Raw genomic sequence first — 17,523 nt, forward strand, 5'->3', positions numbered from 1 at the left:
CAGAAAGCTGGTATTCCATTCTAATTGTATGTGAATCCAAGAAGAAATCCTATTTGCAATAAATGAGTAAAACTGTGCATTGCAGTAGTGGAATGCTCTTGCACACTGAAGATCTAATTTTTTTGCAATCTAATTGACAAGTTTTTCATCCAGAATCCCAGCTACATATTCAACTGTTGAATATGTATGTGTTTTACTGTTGGTCAAACTGAAAAATGTCCTGATTGTCCTGAAGGTTTCCACAGAGAGCAATAGAGTGCTGATAAGAGGTACCTGTATGTTACTAGAGCCAGTTAGGAAACTGGGTTTGCTCCCGACCAATTTAGAACATTTCTACTAAATCTTTCATGAATTCTCGGTGAACCAAATACAAAAAAGGCATTAAACTTTAATACCCCCCTACGGTCAGGAACTCCAAAAATAATCAACAGTTAATATGATTGTCAGATATGTCAATCACATGTTCTTCATTTTTGTATCAGAGAATTGTAAGAAAAGGCCAATATTGTCCCTGGCTAATACACCCTTGATAAAGCCTTGTGATGTTAAAAGAATAATCTGACTAGTTGTACTCATTGGAATATTTATTTTCAGTCAAGTCAATGAGGTAGGAAGCTCCAAACGAATGGTGACATATGCTTTTAATCCATTCTGAGGATCTGCATGCCTCTGGTCAAGTTGTATAGGTTCATTAGGTAGATTCCCCAACCCAAACACCTTAAATGAGGCTGACAAATACTGGCCTATGGACAAAAGCGCAAAAGTAACCTAAACTGAGCCTTCTGCATGGTGTTGGAAGTTTTAGAAACAGAAGCCAGGGATTGATGTGATGCAGCACAAAACTGTTTCAGATAAGGTTAATTCTTCATCACTCTGTTAAATTATAAAGCATCAGCTTTTCGTGTGAGGCCACTACAGATGTCCCAGAGTGGTTTTCTGGGCCTCACATTATAAAGCAAAGATTGCCTTGCTCTAGCACAACAATGTGAAAGATGATCTGGAAGTGAGAGAACTCCACCAAAGTTCCCCATATGAATACAAAAAAAACCCAGAATCAATGCCTCAGATAGAGTTTTCCTAAAATTGCTGCACACTTCCTAAAATGAAGTGTACATCTGAAGAAGATACCTGAAGAAGGCTCCAGAGCAGAAACGTTGTTTCTTTACTTCTCTTTTAATGCCTTTTTTTGATGTAAAGTTTCATTCCTTTTTTTATTCCATTCACAGAGAATTTATGAAAGATTTAGTGGAAATGTCTCTGCACATTGTCTTTTTTCAGCAGAATCAGGCATCCTCAAAATGTCTGTCACTTTGTGACTTTAATGGGACTATAATTAAACTCTCTTTGTGACAGTAAGTTTGATGATTCTAATTAAAGTCACTTTGTGTGTGTAATTTAAGAGTGCAGAGAAATTCACCTGTGAGAGAACATTCTAATATGTCTGAGATACGTCTGGCATTCCGTTTTGGGAAAAATATATATATTTTTTTACAGAAAGAATGAGAATTATTAAGAATGATAATGAAATATAACATTTATGTGTATTCAATGACCGATTTATCCATCAGTCAGTACATACTGTAAATAAACATTTTTTCTTCTGGTTTTGGTTTTGTTTGAAGAGGAAGGGACTAAGAAAAAGCTTTGAAAATGTGTCCATTAGTTTTGTATCAAATTTTTCCAAATTATGCACCAGTTCTGAACATTTTGGTTACATACGATGTACAAAAACAGGACTGTGAGTTGCACTAGAGTAACCATATTATGGTTTAAAAATATTTATCTGTATATTTAGTAGAAGTCACATTGTTAAGGGATTATGCAGTGTTTTCGTAACATTAAGAATTTGAGGTTTTATGTACTCAGTTTTATATATCTTTATACAGTTTGTGATGTGCAATTTTATTTGAACAGATTGTAACTTATGTAGAATGTCGGATAATGGGTCTGTTTTCATTGTTGGGTGCTTATTGTCATCCAGTTCATATTTGATATCCATGACCAAAAATAATAATTTAAATTTTTATTGATTTGTAGTTTGTAGAAAGTAGTATATTTGTGCTTACACTAAGAAATTTGAAAGTTGTTTTTTTTTGTTATGGAAGGTGCTGCCTAACTTTCTCAAACACATGTAAAAAGAAGCAAGCTCTTGGGAAAGTATTGAGTACAGAACCAGCAGTATACAAACATACTGCTCCTTACCTCTCAGTGAGTGATATTCAATAAAAGACCAGATTAGACTACAAAACAGTACCCAATTATGTAAAAACTATATACCTAGAGTTAAAAACACATTTTAATTACCCTTGCCCAATGTCCTCTTAAACTGCCTGTTTACTCCAGTAGTAAAAATGCCCTGACCTGCCAAATAAGCCAGCTGTCTCCAAACATTGTTTGTTCCCCAATCTGTAAAACTCACCACTCTGTTGAGCTAAGACGGGACTTCTCTACTGAACTCTGCTCCGTGTCTATATTTTGTACTTCTTTGGATATGTTTCTCAGTCTCAGAGTAGTAACAGCTCAGCCTGCCTGCATAATTCATACAGGAATGAGCTAAAGAGATAATGTTACGCCAAGGCATTCTAGCTCTTACATTAAGGGTCCTCCTGCACACTTACAACAGAAAGAGCAAACAGTTTCGGGCACATGTTGTAGTAGTCTCAAGACTTACAGCATTTAAAACCAGAGGGAAGGAGTTCATTCAGCAGGATCGCAAGAGCTGAAAGGAAGAGGACTGTAATGCACACTATATGGTAAACAAAAGGATGCTGAAAGTCGTGGATACCGCTGTCGTACAAAGCAGAGCAACTCTTTATTTGTAGGATTTCTCAGCCTTCTGCCAAAGTTGTGAACAAAATTGCCATAAGAAAGGATTTTTACACATTCTAAGAGGAAAAGAAGATACTGGATTTTTTTTTTTAGAAAAATGGGAATACACCTTAATATAAGGTAAAAAAAAACTTTCTCTCTCCGCTAGAAAAATAACTTGTGAACTAGCACTTTGTGAAGCAGTAATGTGTTTCTTTGTGATTTTATTGACCGATACGCAGTGATTTTTTTAAATTGTATTTTGTAGCACAGATTTGCAATCCATTTTTAAAACGGTGTAAGAACAAAACATTTGACCTTTTCAGCGTGTTGTGTACAGCACATCCTCTGGGGAAGATGGGACTGGTTCTCTGCGCTCTCCCGGTTGACAACTGATCGTTTGAGCTGCGAGACATGGAGTAGCATGAGTTTGGCGAAGGGGGAAAATGCCTGCCAAAAAAGGTGATTCAAAAGCCGCGGCGAAGAAAGGAGGGAAGGGAGAACCCGAGAAAGCCAAGGGGGCGGATAAGGGCAAATCTGGCGATGCCAAGAAAGAAAAAGATGACAAGAAAGGGGCAAAGGAGGATAAAAGGGGGGGAAAGGAGGACAAGAAGGGTGTGAAAGAAGACAAGAAAGGAGGAAAGAAGGGCAAGGAAGAGCCCCCTAAGGGAAAGGGAAAGGCCGATGGGAAGAAAGGAAAGGACAGGGGTAAGGGTAAGAAGGCAGTGACCAGTGATTCAGAGGAAGGTTCCGACGGCGACCCGCTGAAGAGTGAGGTGGATGATAGCGAGGAGCCCAGTGGGGCGGCCGAGGAGGATGAGGACGAAGAACGGGACGACGAGCAGGAGAACACGGGGGACGAGACGGAGGACGACGGCGCGAGGAGAGGCCGGCGGACGGCGGCCCTCAAGGGAGCCTCCCGAGCAATGGCAGGCATGAAGGCCAAGGGCAAGGCGAAGCACCTGCAGTCGGAGGAGGAGGAGGAGGAGGATGAAGAGGACGAGGAGGAGGACGGGGAAGAGGAGGGGGCAGAGGAGGACGAGGACGAGGACGAGGAAGATCGTGGAGTGAATCGCAAGCGTGCCAACTTAAAGGCTGCCTCCAAAGCGGTAGCTGGGTTTAAATCTGATGGCAAAAAAGAGGTGAGGAAAGGTAAGGATTTGCACCTGAAAGGCGCCTCTAAAGCTGTGATGGGGCTGGCCGTTGATGGAAAACAGATAAAAAAGAAGAAGCGGGAGGAGGCCAAGGCCCACTTGAAAGGAGCTTCAAAGGCAATTACAGGGCTTGCTGGACGAAAGTCCCCACCTCCCGTAGAAAGAGAACCTAAAAAAGGCTTAAAGAACGCCTCTAAGCTTTTCATGGGATTTGGAGGCTTCAGGACCAAAAGTTCCAAGAGAGGACGAAATTTTAAAAATACCTCTAAGCTGTTTCTAGGATTTGGCAGGCGGAAAGGACCCGCGTTGCTGGCCAAGAAGAGGAAATCGGTGCTGAAGAGTACCTCCAAGTTCATGATGCGGTTCCAGCGGAGTAAAAAGAAAAAACAAGCAGAAAAAGAAAAGACTCCCCCCAGAAAGACCTCGTTTCTGTTAATTAGACTAGGTTCCGGGAAACCGGAAAGCTCAGCGGAAGCTCCCAAGAAAACGGGGTTTGGAAAATTTCTGGAGAAAACCAAGATGGGTTTGTTTGGCAAAAAGAAGACGAGCTCTACCGGTTTCAAATCTCGTGGGATGCTTTTAGGCAAGCTTGCAGGCGCGGCAAACTGGCTTACCAAGAGGTTTCTGTCCACTAAAGGAAAGAGGAGCTCCCAGGAGAGGCACAGCAATGAAGCCTGGTTTTCAAAAATTGGAGCCAAAAAGTTACCATTCCCATCCGGCGATGAAGTCATGCGACACAGGGCTAACATGAAGAGGTTTCGTGGTCATCACAATTTGGGCTACGAGCAGGAAGATGATGAATATAGCTACGAGGACAATGATTACGAGAGAGGTCCATACCAAAGAGCCACGACCCGAAGACAGTCTGTGAGGAGCAGGTATAAGGAGCGCAGTCACATGCCAGGATATTCAAGACTTCCAGCAGGAGAGTACGACTATTATGAGGATGATGAAGATTACTATGAACATCCATCTCAGCAGCAGTATGGTTACTATGAAGAGGAAGAGGACCATTATGATCCTTCTGCGGACTACCAAGATGACTATGAATATTATCAGGACGGTATGGACTACTATGATCCATATCAAGGACAGAATGAGTATGACTATTATGAGGATCAAATGGGCTACTATGATTATGAACACCAACCAGATGACCAGTATGCATACTATGAAGATGGAATGGACTACTATGATGCTACTGATTATCCAATAGAGGATGAGTATGGATATTATGGTAATGAAATGGATTACAATGAGCATGTGTATCCTTCAGAACAATATAATTATTATGAAGATGAGCAAGGTCATTACGAAAACCCCTATGGAGCTGCTGTGCAATCAGATCCTTACATGAAATATTCAGGCTTTGATGATCCATACTATGATGAGTATCAGCTTAATTACAGTGAATATGGAGGTTCACCTTATGTTGAATCATCATATAACCAGTATCTGTCTTATCCCTATATCATGGAGGATATAATGGAACAAGAGGAGAATGAGGAGGTTGACAGTAATGAGTATGGAAACTTTTTTTCTCCACCACCTAATTTTTCCAGTTTTACAGGGCATGACATAGGAACAGCACTACCTTCTGCATTTCCATCTAAAAAGCAGTTCAGACTCTTCCCCAGACCTCAGGTCAAATTGTTTGGGAAGGATAAACTTGACATTCGACTGCCACCCTCTCCACACATTTCTCTGAATGACTTTGATGAGATGTCTGAGGAAGATGAATACGACAATACACATTTAAGTCCTTTCAGTGGTCAGAATCGGCAATTTGCTGTTCCAATGTCCTCTCAATTTTCCTCACCAAATCGATTTCCGCCAGCTATGAGCCAACAGACAGTTACATTTCAGAGACCTCTGTCTCCTACCCCTACAGCCAGGCTGTTTGGTGCCGGCAGCGGGCAAGGAAATGTTTCAAGAACTCCTTCTCCAACACCCAGTGCAAGACGTTTTGGGAGCCCTGTGCTTCCTAGGGCCCCTCAAAGACCAATGTCTCCTACACCACAAGTGCGACCATTTTCTGTTCAAAGGCCAGCGTCCCCATCCCCAAGCAGGCACTCTGTAGCACCGATGGGATCTCCTCAGCTTTCAAGACCACCTTCCCCTCAACCACCCATAAGAAGGTTTGGTGGACCACCTCTTTCAAGCCCACTGCCTCATCGATCTGCATCTCCTGATCCTATGCTGCAAAGATTTGATCATCCTGCTGGAAGAAATCGCTCCCCTTTGCCTGTCAGGCGGTTAAGCCCACCTGCTTCTCCACTGCCTTCCGTAAGGCAGCTAGGCAGGTTTGGAATCCTTGCAGAAGAAACAGGGCCCCCTCTTTCTCCAGTACAACCTTCAAGAACATTTGGTCAACCATCTCCCATTCCAGGACACTCAAGACCGTCTTCTCCCAATATGTTCTTTAGACGGTTTGGTCACACATCCCATAATAATAATGCTCAAAGACCTCCATCCCCGCAATTGCGAAACAAAAAAATCAGCCCTCCTCCTTCCCCCCAACTTTCACTCAACAGAAGAGGAAGTGTCAGGGGACGAAATGATCAAAGGTCAACATCTCCGCAGCCATCATTAAGACAGAGGTCTCCATCGCCTGCACCACGCAATCCTTTTTTGAACAGCAGCCCTGTTAATAAACAGGCTGCCTCTCCCCAGCCATCGCTCAGAAGAAGTCCTCCCCCGTCACCTCGACCATCTCTTAGAAGGGAAAGTAACCCAGTGCCCCCTCCTCCACCAAAGTCTCCATTTAGACTTTTTGGTCCCAAAAAAAGTGAAGCCTCAAAAGTCTCAACCAACCCTTTCCTGAACAAGTTGGGCAGACCACCTAATCGTGGACCCCCAGTTCCATCTCCATCTCAAAGACCCCCATCCCCTCAACCATCTTTAAGAAGAAGGAGCCCACCTCCTTCCCCTCAGCCAAGTTTGAGAACCTCCGGCAGTATTCGGCGTGCAGATGTAGAGAGGCCATCATCCCCAAGTCCAATGCGGAGAGCCCCATCTCCTGTTCCCAATCCAAAATTAAAAATCTTTCCGTTTAAAGCTCAAGGCAGTGCCCCAAACCCAGTGGCTAGAAATCCTTTCATGAAGAAGTTTGAGCGTCCTGGAGGAGGAGTTCAAAGGCCACCATCACCCATACCTTTGCGACGTTTGAGTCACTCTGCAGGAGCTGAGCCCCAACGCCCACCTTCCCCTCATTTGCCAGGAAGCCAAAGACCTCCCTCCCCTTCACCATCAAGAAAGTTCGGCCCTTCTGTCAATGGGGTGAATGGTGTAACAAGTCCTGCATCCAAGTTTAAACAATTTGGTCGAAATAGGCAGGTTACAGGGGCGGTCAATCCTTTCTTGAAGAGAATGGGGCATCCAAGTGTTCCAATCCCACCAAATGCTCCCCCGTCTAGACCATCAGTAAGAGGCAGGCAAGCATCTTCAGGCCCAGGAAATCCAGAAAGGCCACAGGGAGCCTCACCTCCACCGTCCCCATCAGCTGTTAAAAGAAATCCGTTTCGGAACCCGTTTGGTCTGCCTCCTGGCAGAGCACCCCCCCATCCTGTGGGGGATCCAGCAGGACAAGAGGAAATGCCAATCCAGAGGTCCCCCTCGAGGAGAATGTCAGTAAGACCAGGGGTTGAACCTCCAGCAATAAGAGATTCCCAAAAAATGTCACAGCCCCCTGCACTAGGAAGAAACCCTTTCTTGAAGGGCAGGGGCCGTCCTGTGGCCAGGATTCCTAGGAACCTTCCTTCTCTGAGGCAGTCGGTAAGAGGGGAGAATCGTCAAGCAGGTATTAATGAAGCTCAAAGGCCTGGATCTCCACAACCTTCGTTAAAACACCCCTCCTCTCCGCCTTCTCTGCAGCAAAGCACTTCAGCCTCTGTGCCTCCACATCCCCATATTAAAATGTTTGGCCGTGGCCGACCTCTTCCAAAGCAAGGAAGAGATGGAAATCCTTTCCTTAAACAAACTGGACCTGCAGGTGTAGGGGAACAGCAAAGGCCACCGTCACCACAGCCCTCTCGAAGGCATCCATCAACTAAGGCTTTCCGTCCCCCATCCCCACAGGCTGGAATTAAGCAACTGGGAAGTATTAGGGAACCCCACAGACCTCCTTCACCCCACCCTTCCTTTAAACAAGGGTCCCCGACTCCCTCAAGGGCAGCCTCACCCAATGAGCCCGCTCCTCACTCTCCAATGGTGAAAAAATATGGCCAGGTGAAAGAAGATGTTTCATCCCCTCTTCTAGCTGGTGCACCTCACCTGCACAGAGCCTCCTTCAGACAGCCTCCTCCAGGAACCAACGGGCGTTTACACTCACCTTCTTCATTTCGGGGTCCCCAAAGCTTCCCGAGAACGAGTTCCCCAAGCCTAGTCGAAGAAGAGCATTCTTCGGATGACCCCGGGGGTAGATACGCAGTGGTAATGCCTCAGGTTCAGAGGATGGGACCGTCGCCCAGAGCCCCCCAACATTTGAAGCAGCACTGGGCTCAGAGCCACACGAGGGAGGTCCAAGAGCTGCAGGATGTGTGGTCTTCAGAGAGAGTCCTTCCCCTCCCAACTGTGCAGAACCTGACCAAATGGTCAGTGTACAGAGAGGACAATGTGTCTGACTTCCTGACAGGAGTTTCCACTTCACAACACGCGGACACTTCTGAAAGTGACTGGGAACCAGACACAGAAGGTGAAAGGCAAGGGCCATGGTATAAGAAGGTAAAAGCAGCTGATCTTACCGGTGCCTGAAATCACTGAAAACCCCAATTTCTCTAAATGCTGTATTTACGGGTTTCCACATTGTCTTAACGTCTAAGTGGAAGATAACAGTATATATCATGCAGAATAACAACAAGTAACGGTGTTTAAGGTTCCTTGAGTTTGGGGGTCAAGGAATGGTTTTGAGATATAGCACACACTCAGTGACTGCTAATTGCAACACAAAACGTAGAACTCCATACAAAACCTATAGACCTTTGGGGTGTGGATAGTTCTACAAAATCGGTGCTGACACTAATAATTAGGCAAACGCCGTTCAGATACTTTACACAAGACATCGTTTATACTGTATGTGTTTTTACAACTCTGTCAACCACAGTAAGCTTTTTAAAAGCGCAGCACCTCACAGTCTCTGCAAACTGGATATCACATAAGTGCTGTAAAAATACATTAATAAACGTGTAGCATGTTAATGAAAGTATGGTGTTTTATAGCAGTATTGCATTACTGTGTTACTAAAGCACTTAAATGTTTCTACATATTAGGTATCTACATATGTCTCAGGACATTGCAGATTTCAGCATTACTTCGAAGAGCCGTAATAGACTGGTTATTGAACTTAGGTTATTCCTTCACGGCTTTGGTAATTTCCTGGGTAGCTCTGTGCTGGTTCAGAATTGCAGGAAGAAAAAGCAAGATGATCAGCAGGGGTCTTCTTGGGAGTTGCGGAGCACTTTTAATTAGAAAGTAGAAGGTTTTTCTTGGCAGCCTGGTACGTGGACAGGGAGACACCTGAGATATTCCCAGTGCGAGAGGAAATGACAGAGGGAGGTATTAGCTTACCTGGTCTGGCAACTCAGCTATTTCCCGGGACTGAAAGGCTATGCTTATGGACTCTGGTTCCAAGCCAGGCTAGAAGGGTTGATTTTCCTTTGTGTATATGAAAGGCAAACATCTGAATTAATTACTGTATTGTTGTTGTGCTTTTTGTTGATTTACAAGGTTGATTATGAAGACTCAGCTACTGCCAAACCACTTTTGAGGCACTCTGTCCTCTTAGCTTCATCGCGGATTAATTCCATGAGCCATGAGCACTATCACTGACAGTCTCAAACACGCAGGGGCTGCTTATTTGTGACGTCAAGGAAGAGAGAGCTTTTAATCAAAACCTGAGACCAAAAAAGCCAGGAAGAGGGTTTCTGTATTGTACTGCGTTTATTTGTTCATGTTTTTTTTTAATGAAAGCTTTGGAATCAGAGAAATTAACCAGATGGTACGTGATTTGTTTACATGATTTATTACATCATAAAGATTCTACATATTGCAGAAATGTAATAGTTTTCAGTAATAATTGATGTGTTCAATTCCTAAGGAACTTTGCTATTTTTAAAGATGAAGCATTTAAAATATATGTATAAACTGAGTATAAGAAGAAAGTTCTCACTTTATGCAAGCATGTTCTTAGACAAATAAGACATGGATTTTGGATATTAATTCAATGTTTTTGGCACCATTTTGATTACCTACTCATTCATGACTGACATACACTTAAGTGATCACCTAATTAGTGAAAGAGGTGATTGGGCACAGGTGATGGGGTGATATACAGGTATCCTTCTGAATTTTAACCCTGCTGAAAATCATGAAAGAAGACCACAATATGAAAGAAGTAACCAATATGCCCAGCGTATCAAGAGCACAATGCATTCCTGTGATCAGTATGTTGGAGGCTGGACTAAGTCAGACTTTCTACAGCATGTTACAGCATATGTAGTCTGTCCTTAATAGGCCCCGTTCTGGCAGACCATGAGTCACTGCCCCTTGCTAAATCTCCAAATCAGCATGCTCCAATTTCGTGATTGTTTTCTCTCTGCCAAATTCACTGCATCGCAAATGAAGTGGATTTGGCAGGTCACAAGAAATGATTGATGGCAACCTGAGTACTTGGCGCTACATTGATCAAGTCCTCAGACCTCACCTGTTGCCCTTCCTGCTGGCTCATCCTGACGTGACAACATCTTAGCAGGGCACCGTGTGCTGCTCATATAACACCAGCTTGCTTATGAGAACGTGACAGTCAATCTGTGAATGCCCTACCTGCCAGACCTTAGCCCCTATGCCTGATCCCATTGTCCCAGCTTCTAGGGGTCACTGGTCACTCAAACGCTTGTCCAGACTCTACAAGAGGAACAGGACAGGATTCCAAAAGACAGCATCTACAACTTAATTGCAGGTTGCAGATGATTACAGGATGCATAATTACAGGTTGCTGGTAAAGATCATATTGTTTCCAATAGTGACCAGACGTACCCGTGACTTTCACAGTATACACCCTGTTAAACAACCTTGATGATGGCAAGAGTTAATCAGTACAATCAATTTATATCCATTGTGTCTGGTCACTAATATGTCGAGATTTTGTTGATGTGTCTTTGTGAAATGTACTGCAGTTATGAGGGATATGTTTCTTTGGATGCTCAGCATATGGTTGACAAGAGGGATGTCCAACCAGTTGAGGCCCATTTATGGGCTCTAAGATATGTCACTAAGTGGTTCTTTACAAATGTTTGAGGATGGTCTGCTTGTCCTGGCTGTACATTTAAACATCACCGGCGTCGGTGTTGAAGCAGTTTAAGCTCGGTGGTACTGGCTGGAGACAGTACAACAAAGTTTCAGGTTCAATGGCACAACCTCATTGTTTCTCCCTAGAAACCAATGTTTTTAAAAAAAGGCTCAAGTGGCTTTTCATCCTATAAGCATCTTCTCTTTGGTTTGTTTGTCTAGTGGTCTCTTATGGCTTGGGTCTCTGTCTTTCGGACCTCTGGTGCATCTTGTTTCTCCCTTTGTCCTGCTACAGCACAAACACACCAGCTACAGGGAACACAGCTGTCGGGCATCTTAATGATAAAGATTGACAGTTTCCTCCTCTTGGGTGGTGATTAGATCTGCTGCCTGCCACACTCGGTTTGACGTTTGTGAGGGTTTTGATTAAATATTATATATCTGACCTTTGTTCTTGTAGCATTATAAAGAACTTAAATGGTCTCTGGTTAGTGCAAATGAGTCAAGAAATACAGAACACAGTTTATTCCTATTTGAATGCAGATGTACTCCATTCGAACCCTTCCCTCCATGCGGTATCGGGAACAGGATGAAGAAGATGGGGTGGAGGATATGACCCAGCTGGAGTAAGTATTATTTAAATCACATGTGGCAGCACTTTGAAATGGCTTTGTTTTAGGGCTCAAATCAATTGAGCCCTCAGTTTAAATCAGTCTTAGCTGCAGTACCTTCTACACACATTGCCTGACGGACGTTTTCTCTATTGGCCAGAGGCTCGCTGCACCTACCCAATGATTTCAAAAACTGGTCTACAGGTTAAAAGCTGGATTTTATCTGGGGCTAGATTTACACAGAACTAGTAATCCATTTTGTGTAATTCTGTACAAACACTGCTCTATGAATTGGCTACATTACTCTGCTCTCCTCCCCACTGATAGCTGATGTGTGGTGAGCGTTCTGGCGCACTATGGCTGCCGTCGCATCATCCAGGTGGATGCTGCACATTGGTGGTGGTGGAGGGGAGTCCCCATTACCTGTAAAGCGCTTTGAGTGGAATGTCCAGAAAAGCGCTATATAAGTGTAAGCAATTATTATTATTAATTATTACTGCACTGGACATATCATGAGGAGGGACGTTGAGGAAGTAACAAAGAGGGTAATGGAATTTGAGGTGGAAGGTAACAGAGGAAGAGGCAGGCCTAGAAAGAGATGGATAGATTGTGTGAGAAAAGATATGGAGGTATGTGAAGTGAGTGAGGAAGATGTGCTCGACAGAGACAAGTGGAGAAGAGCAACCAAAGCAGCTGACCCCAGGACAGTCTGGGACTAAGGCTGTGAAAAAGAAGAAGAAGAAGAATTATTACTGCACTCCGATCGCTTAGATTGTGGAACTTCTAGGATTTTGTTACTTTCCAGTACGGGCTAAATTACCCAGATTGTGCTCACTGGGTATTACTGGTTACTGAAGCCAATCAGTCCTATCCAGTCCTGATCATTACTAATTGGATCCTTAAAGATTGGAAGGGGGCAGGTTTATTGTAGTTCATCTCATTATTAACTCTTGTACCACATGAGAAAGAACTCCTATTGCAGTGGCCAGCTCCCCACCAATACACAGCTCAGGATTATCTGTGGTTATCTTGACAGGATAGCAAAATCCAGCAAGAAACATTTCTATTTCTAGTCTCTAGACTGGACTAAAGTATGCATTTTTGACGTTGCAGTTTAAAGCATTGCATCATGTGCATGTTATGCTTTCTTCCTCAATTAGTGAACAGTAATGAACAAATTCTTACATTTTTTGCAGGGAGCTCCATGAAGGCACTGTGCTATATAACCTGAAGAAAAGGTTCAATCGAGAATTGATTTATGTAAGTGGGCTGACTGTATCCTATGAAAAAGGTGTAATATGTCATTGCATGTCTTCCACAGTGGCAGCAAGATTTTAACTAGCAGTACGAAGGTGACAAGTCTTTTTTAAAACAGCTGTTCTAAACGCACTGTTTGTCTGCTCAGGAACAATTTCTTTTTTCTTATTTTACAGTGTCTTAATGGTACTACATAAAACTCTTCTTAGGTTTTATGTTTGTAAGTGCACATCAACACATAGTGAAGCAGATGTTTCCCATACAATTGCTCTGGTTGAGTTGTATAAGTTAGCAACATCTCTAAAGTGGCAGCAGCCAGCAGCCATATCACTCTGCAACTCACAACTGGCAGCCCACTGAAGCTAAGCAGGTGTGAGCCTGGCCAGTTCCTGGATGAGAGACCTCCTGGGAAAAACTAAGGTTGCTGCTGGAAGAGGTGTTAGTGTGGCCAGCAGGGGGCGCTCACCCATGTGGGTCCTAATGCCCCAGTATAGTGACGGGGACACTATGCTGTAAACAGGCGCCGTCCTTCGGATGAGACGGAAAACCGAAGTCCTGACTCTCTGTGGTCATTAAAAATCCCAGGGCATTTCTCGAAAAGGGTAGGGGTGTAACCCCGGCGTCCTGGCCAAATTTCCCATTGGCCCTTACCGATCATGGCCTCCTAATAATCCCCATCTCTGAACTGGCTTCTAGCTCTGCTCTCCTCCCCACTGAGAGCTGGTGTGTGGGGAGCGTTCTGGCGCACTATGGCTGCCGTCGCATCATCCAGGTGGGGGCTGCACATTGGTGGTGGTGGAGGGGATCCCCATTACCTGTAAAGCGTTTTGAGTGGAGTGTCCAGAAAAGCTCTATATAAGTGTAAGCAATTATTATTATTAATTATTAAAGTGCCATTCTTTTGCCTTTTTTGCAGACGTACATTGGCAGTATCCTAGTCTCTGTGAACCCCTATAAGATGTTTAATATCTATGGGACCGACGTGGTGTTGCAGTATGAGGGACGGGCACTGGGAGAGAATCCACCGTGAGTGTCACTATGGAAAGAGAACCCTTACAGTATTAACAGCAGTCTGTGTTTGTGTAGTCCCGTTGCTATTACATTTTTAAAAATGTGCTGTTAATCATATGGTTTTGGCCAAAGCTTTCAGTTCCACTGTAAAACGGATTTTCCTGGGCACTTTACACTTTGAGTAATTACTTTTCTGAAGCACTCTGATATATACGAGATTCTCATATTTCCACTAACAAATTGCAATGGAGCTAGGCATGGGGAGGTTTATGGATTGAAGGCCATATTACATGTAAGGTAACAGGAGATGTATGTAAAACAGGGTGAGTGTTACAAGGCCGCACAGGACTCAACAAATGTTGACATGGAAATAATACCCAATAAACCACATGCTGTCAATCCAGCAGTGCTAGAACTTATTAGAAGAGTAGTGTCAGTTCACTTCTAGACTGTAATCCATTCACTGAAATGAAAAAGTTTCAATAATATTTGCAATTATTAAACAATAGGCAAGTGTGACAAATATATTATCAGTAGGTGTACATATACGGTATACGTAACAAGCCATTACAGTCTAGCATACTTTATGAAATAATCTGTTGATATACATACTGTGTAAAGTCATGTAATTTACATTATCGTTTAATTGCTTTGATGAAGAGCATTGTATTTCTTTTCTAGACATCTTTTTGCGATTGCAAATGTTTCTTACACGAAAATGATGGATGCCAAACAGAACCAGTGCATTATTATCAGGTGGGTCGCATTTGTGTTGCTAGTAGATCAGAGGTCTTGTCTTTTTGCTGTAGAGCTCTTTCTGTATTGCTGATGAACTTTTGTTTTAACATGTGATCAGTCCCACCTTTTTGTGGACAAGTTAAGAATTTTAACTCCTTTCCTGGCAGGTTTCTTGCTAGCCGTGGTTTCTGTGTTCTAATCTTTGCCAGTGTAGCCTGGTTCAACTAATGCCTCTTTGTGACGCACATTGTGGCCACTGTCTATCAGAGAATCAGTCTGTGAGCTTTAACGTTCAATACATTAGTATGAGCTGCTATGGGAGTTTTTGTTTTAACAAACAACACTTCCCCATTTGAAATATTGGAAATAGGACCCATTAAAAAGCCGAAGATTAGCTTATTTCCAAAGCAATGTAAAGTTTTGTCAGCCTTAGTATTTATACAAATACACCATTGTTGCAAAAGCCAGTTCTAACAGAGAAAAGGGGCCAGCTTTCAATGTAGGTGTCAGGTACTGCGTTTAATCAGTTACGTTTTCCAGTGTTTTACAAACACTCTGTAAAGTCCAGGTCAGTTGGTCTTGCTTTCCACTGCTGGTAAATTGCTGGAATTCTTCAGACCTTCAGTTACAGGAGATATGTGTAAGAAAAGAATCCCAGTATTGCTGCCAAGCTTGTTCCCACAGTGAGATCACATCACTCTATGAAATAAATCCTTTGTAACTTCAGGCAGGCTGGCGTGATACTTGCATTCCAGAGTTGAATTTCACATCTCTGTCTGATGTTGAAAGGGAAACAGGAAAATTATCAATCACAGCTGTGACAGATGTATAGAATGACCTAAAACATCCGAGGCACTGCGAGAACCATCTTCTCCTCAGATGTACAATAAAAATGTCATGATACAGCAGATTTCTTCTTATATTTAAGAGAAATTAGTTTTATGCTCTTGTTACTTTTTCCATTCTAAAACAGTCAACAGAGCTAGAAGAATACCTTGCAGTTCAGAAGGGCCTTAACTGTTTTCATATTGTTTATATAGTACTTACATAATAAAAGTTAGTCTAAATTGTTTATAAACACTAATTGCAGTCCCTAAAGTGTTTTCAATAATAGTTTGTTTAGTGCCTTTTATGTAGAAACATTACAAAGCACTTAACAACAAAATACAGTGAGAGACAGGCCTCACCCCTACCAGGTGAGCTACTGTAAATACGGACCTGCCTGAACATTCATTATTTCTTTCACTGTCACTCTCACTGTCTCACAGCCACCATAACTAGCATTTAATTGCTCATTTAAAAACTTTCTCACAGCAACTAATACCTCAGAGTCTGCAGGTCCTCACCTCCTGCCTAGGTCCTTCTCTGTCCCTGCAGTGGAGACTTGTCAGACAGACAGTCCCTCGCCCTCTTCCTCCAGCACAGCTGGACAGACAGTCCCTCGCCCTCTTCCTCCAGCACAGCTGGACAGACAGTCCCTCGCCCTCTTCCTCCAGCACAGCTGGACAGACAGTCCCTCGTCCTCTTCTTCCTACACAGCTGGAGAGACAGTCCCTCGCCCTCTTCCTCCAGCACAGCTGGACAGACAGTCCTTCGCCCTCTTCCTCCAACACAGCTGGACAGACAGTCCCTCGCCCTCTTCCTCCAGCACAGCTGGACAGACAGTCCCTCATCCTCATCTTCCTACACAGCTGGAGAGACAGCCCCTCGCCCTCTTCCTCCAGCACAGCTGGACAGACAGCCCCTCGTCCTCTTCCTCCAGTACAGCTGGACAGACAGCCCCTCATCCTCTTCCTCCAGCACAGCTGGACAGACAGTCCCTCGCCCTCTTTCTCCAGCACAGCTGGACAGACAGTCCCTCGCCCTCTTCCTCCAGCACAGCTGGAGAGACAGTCCCTCGCCCTCTTCTTCCTGCACAGTTGGAGAGACAGCCCCTCGCCCTCTTCCTCCAGCACAGCTGGACAGACAGTCCCTCGCCCTCTTCCTCCAGCACAGCTGGACAGACAGTCCCTCGCCCTCTTCTTCCTGCACAGCTGGAGAGACAGCCCCTCGCCCTCTTCCTCCAGCACAGCTGGACAGACAGTCCCTCGCCCTCTTCCTCCAGCACAGCTGGAGAGACAGTCCCTCGCCCTCTTCTTCCTGCACAGCTGGACAGACAGCTCCTCGCCCTCTTCCTCCAGCACAGCTGGACAGACAGCTCCTCGTCCTCTTCCTCCAGTACAGCTGGACAGACAGCCCCTCATCCTCTTCCTCCAGCACAGCTGGAGAGACAGTCCCTCGTCCTGTTCCTCCAGCACAGCTGGACAGACAGCCCCTCATCCTCTTCCTCCAGCACAGCTGGACAGACAGCCCCTCGCCCTCTTCCTCCAGTACAGCTGGACAGACAGCCCCTCATCCTCTTCCTCCAGCACAGCTGGACAGACAGCCCCTCGTCCTCTTCCTCCAGCACAGCTGGACAGACAGCCCCTCGTCTTCTTCCTCCAGCACAGCTGGACAGACAGCCCCTCGCCCTCTTCCTCCAGCACAGCTGGACAGACAGCTCCTCGTCCTCTTCCTCCAGTACAGCTGGACAGACAGCCCCTCATCCTCTTCCTCTAGCACAGCTGGACAGACAGTCCCTCGCCCTCTTCTTCCTGCACAGCTGGACAGACAGTCCCTCG

The 17,523-nt window shown here is 44.4% G+C and overlaps 2 protein-coding genes across 9 annotated transcripts in view; both read left to right on the forward strand.

The window, feature by feature from the left end:
* Positions 1-17,523, forward strand: part of LOC148645028 (unconventional myosin-XV-like) — a 94,184-nt gene that overhangs the window by 16,534 nt on the left and 60,127 nt on the right. For all 8 annotated transcript variants that reach the window (XM_088612504.1, XM_088612505.1, XM_088612506.1 and 5 more), the window contains exons 2-5: positions 11,790-11,872; positions 13,054-13,117; positions 14,031-14,140; positions 14,807-14,881. In XM_088612504.1, coding sequence (XP_088468630.1) covers positions 11,790-11,872; positions 13,054-13,117; positions 14,031-14,140; positions 14,807-14,881 — 332 coding nt within the window. The remainder of the gene's footprint in view (positions 1-11,789; positions 11,873-13,053; positions 13,118-14,030; positions 14,141-14,806; positions 14,882-17,523) is intronic.
* Positions 2,936-7,018, forward strand: LOC148645029 (uncharacterized). The gene is made up of 2 exons (XM_088612694.1): positions 2,936-5,485; positions 6,823-7,018. Exons 1-2 carry the CDS (start codon positions 3,255-3,257, stop codon positions 7,016-7,018), a joined length of 2,427 nt encoding a protein of 808 aa, XP_088468820.1. The 5' UTR covers positions 2,936-3,254.

The sequence above is a fragment of the Lepisosteus platostomus genome, chromosome 19, assembly GCF_059453375.1.
Source record: "Lepisosteus platostomus isolate fLepPlt1 chromosome 19, fLepPlt1.hap1, whole genome shotgun sequence".
Taxonomy (NCBI): domain Eukaryota; kingdom Metazoa; phylum Chordata; class Actinopteri; order Semionotiformes; family Lepisosteidae; genus Lepisosteus; species Lepisosteus platostomus.

Excerpts from the sequence above, each read along its gene's own strand:
- LOC148645029 (XM_088612694.1), top strand. The coding sequence starts at position 3,255 with ATGCCTGCCAAAAAAGGTGATTCAAAAGCCGCGGCGAAGAAAGGAGGG. Across the intron at positions 5,486-6,822 it reads GAGGAGGTTGACAGTAATGA|TTCCATCTCCATCTCAAAGA; the intron begins GTATGGAAACTT and ends GTGGACCCCCAG.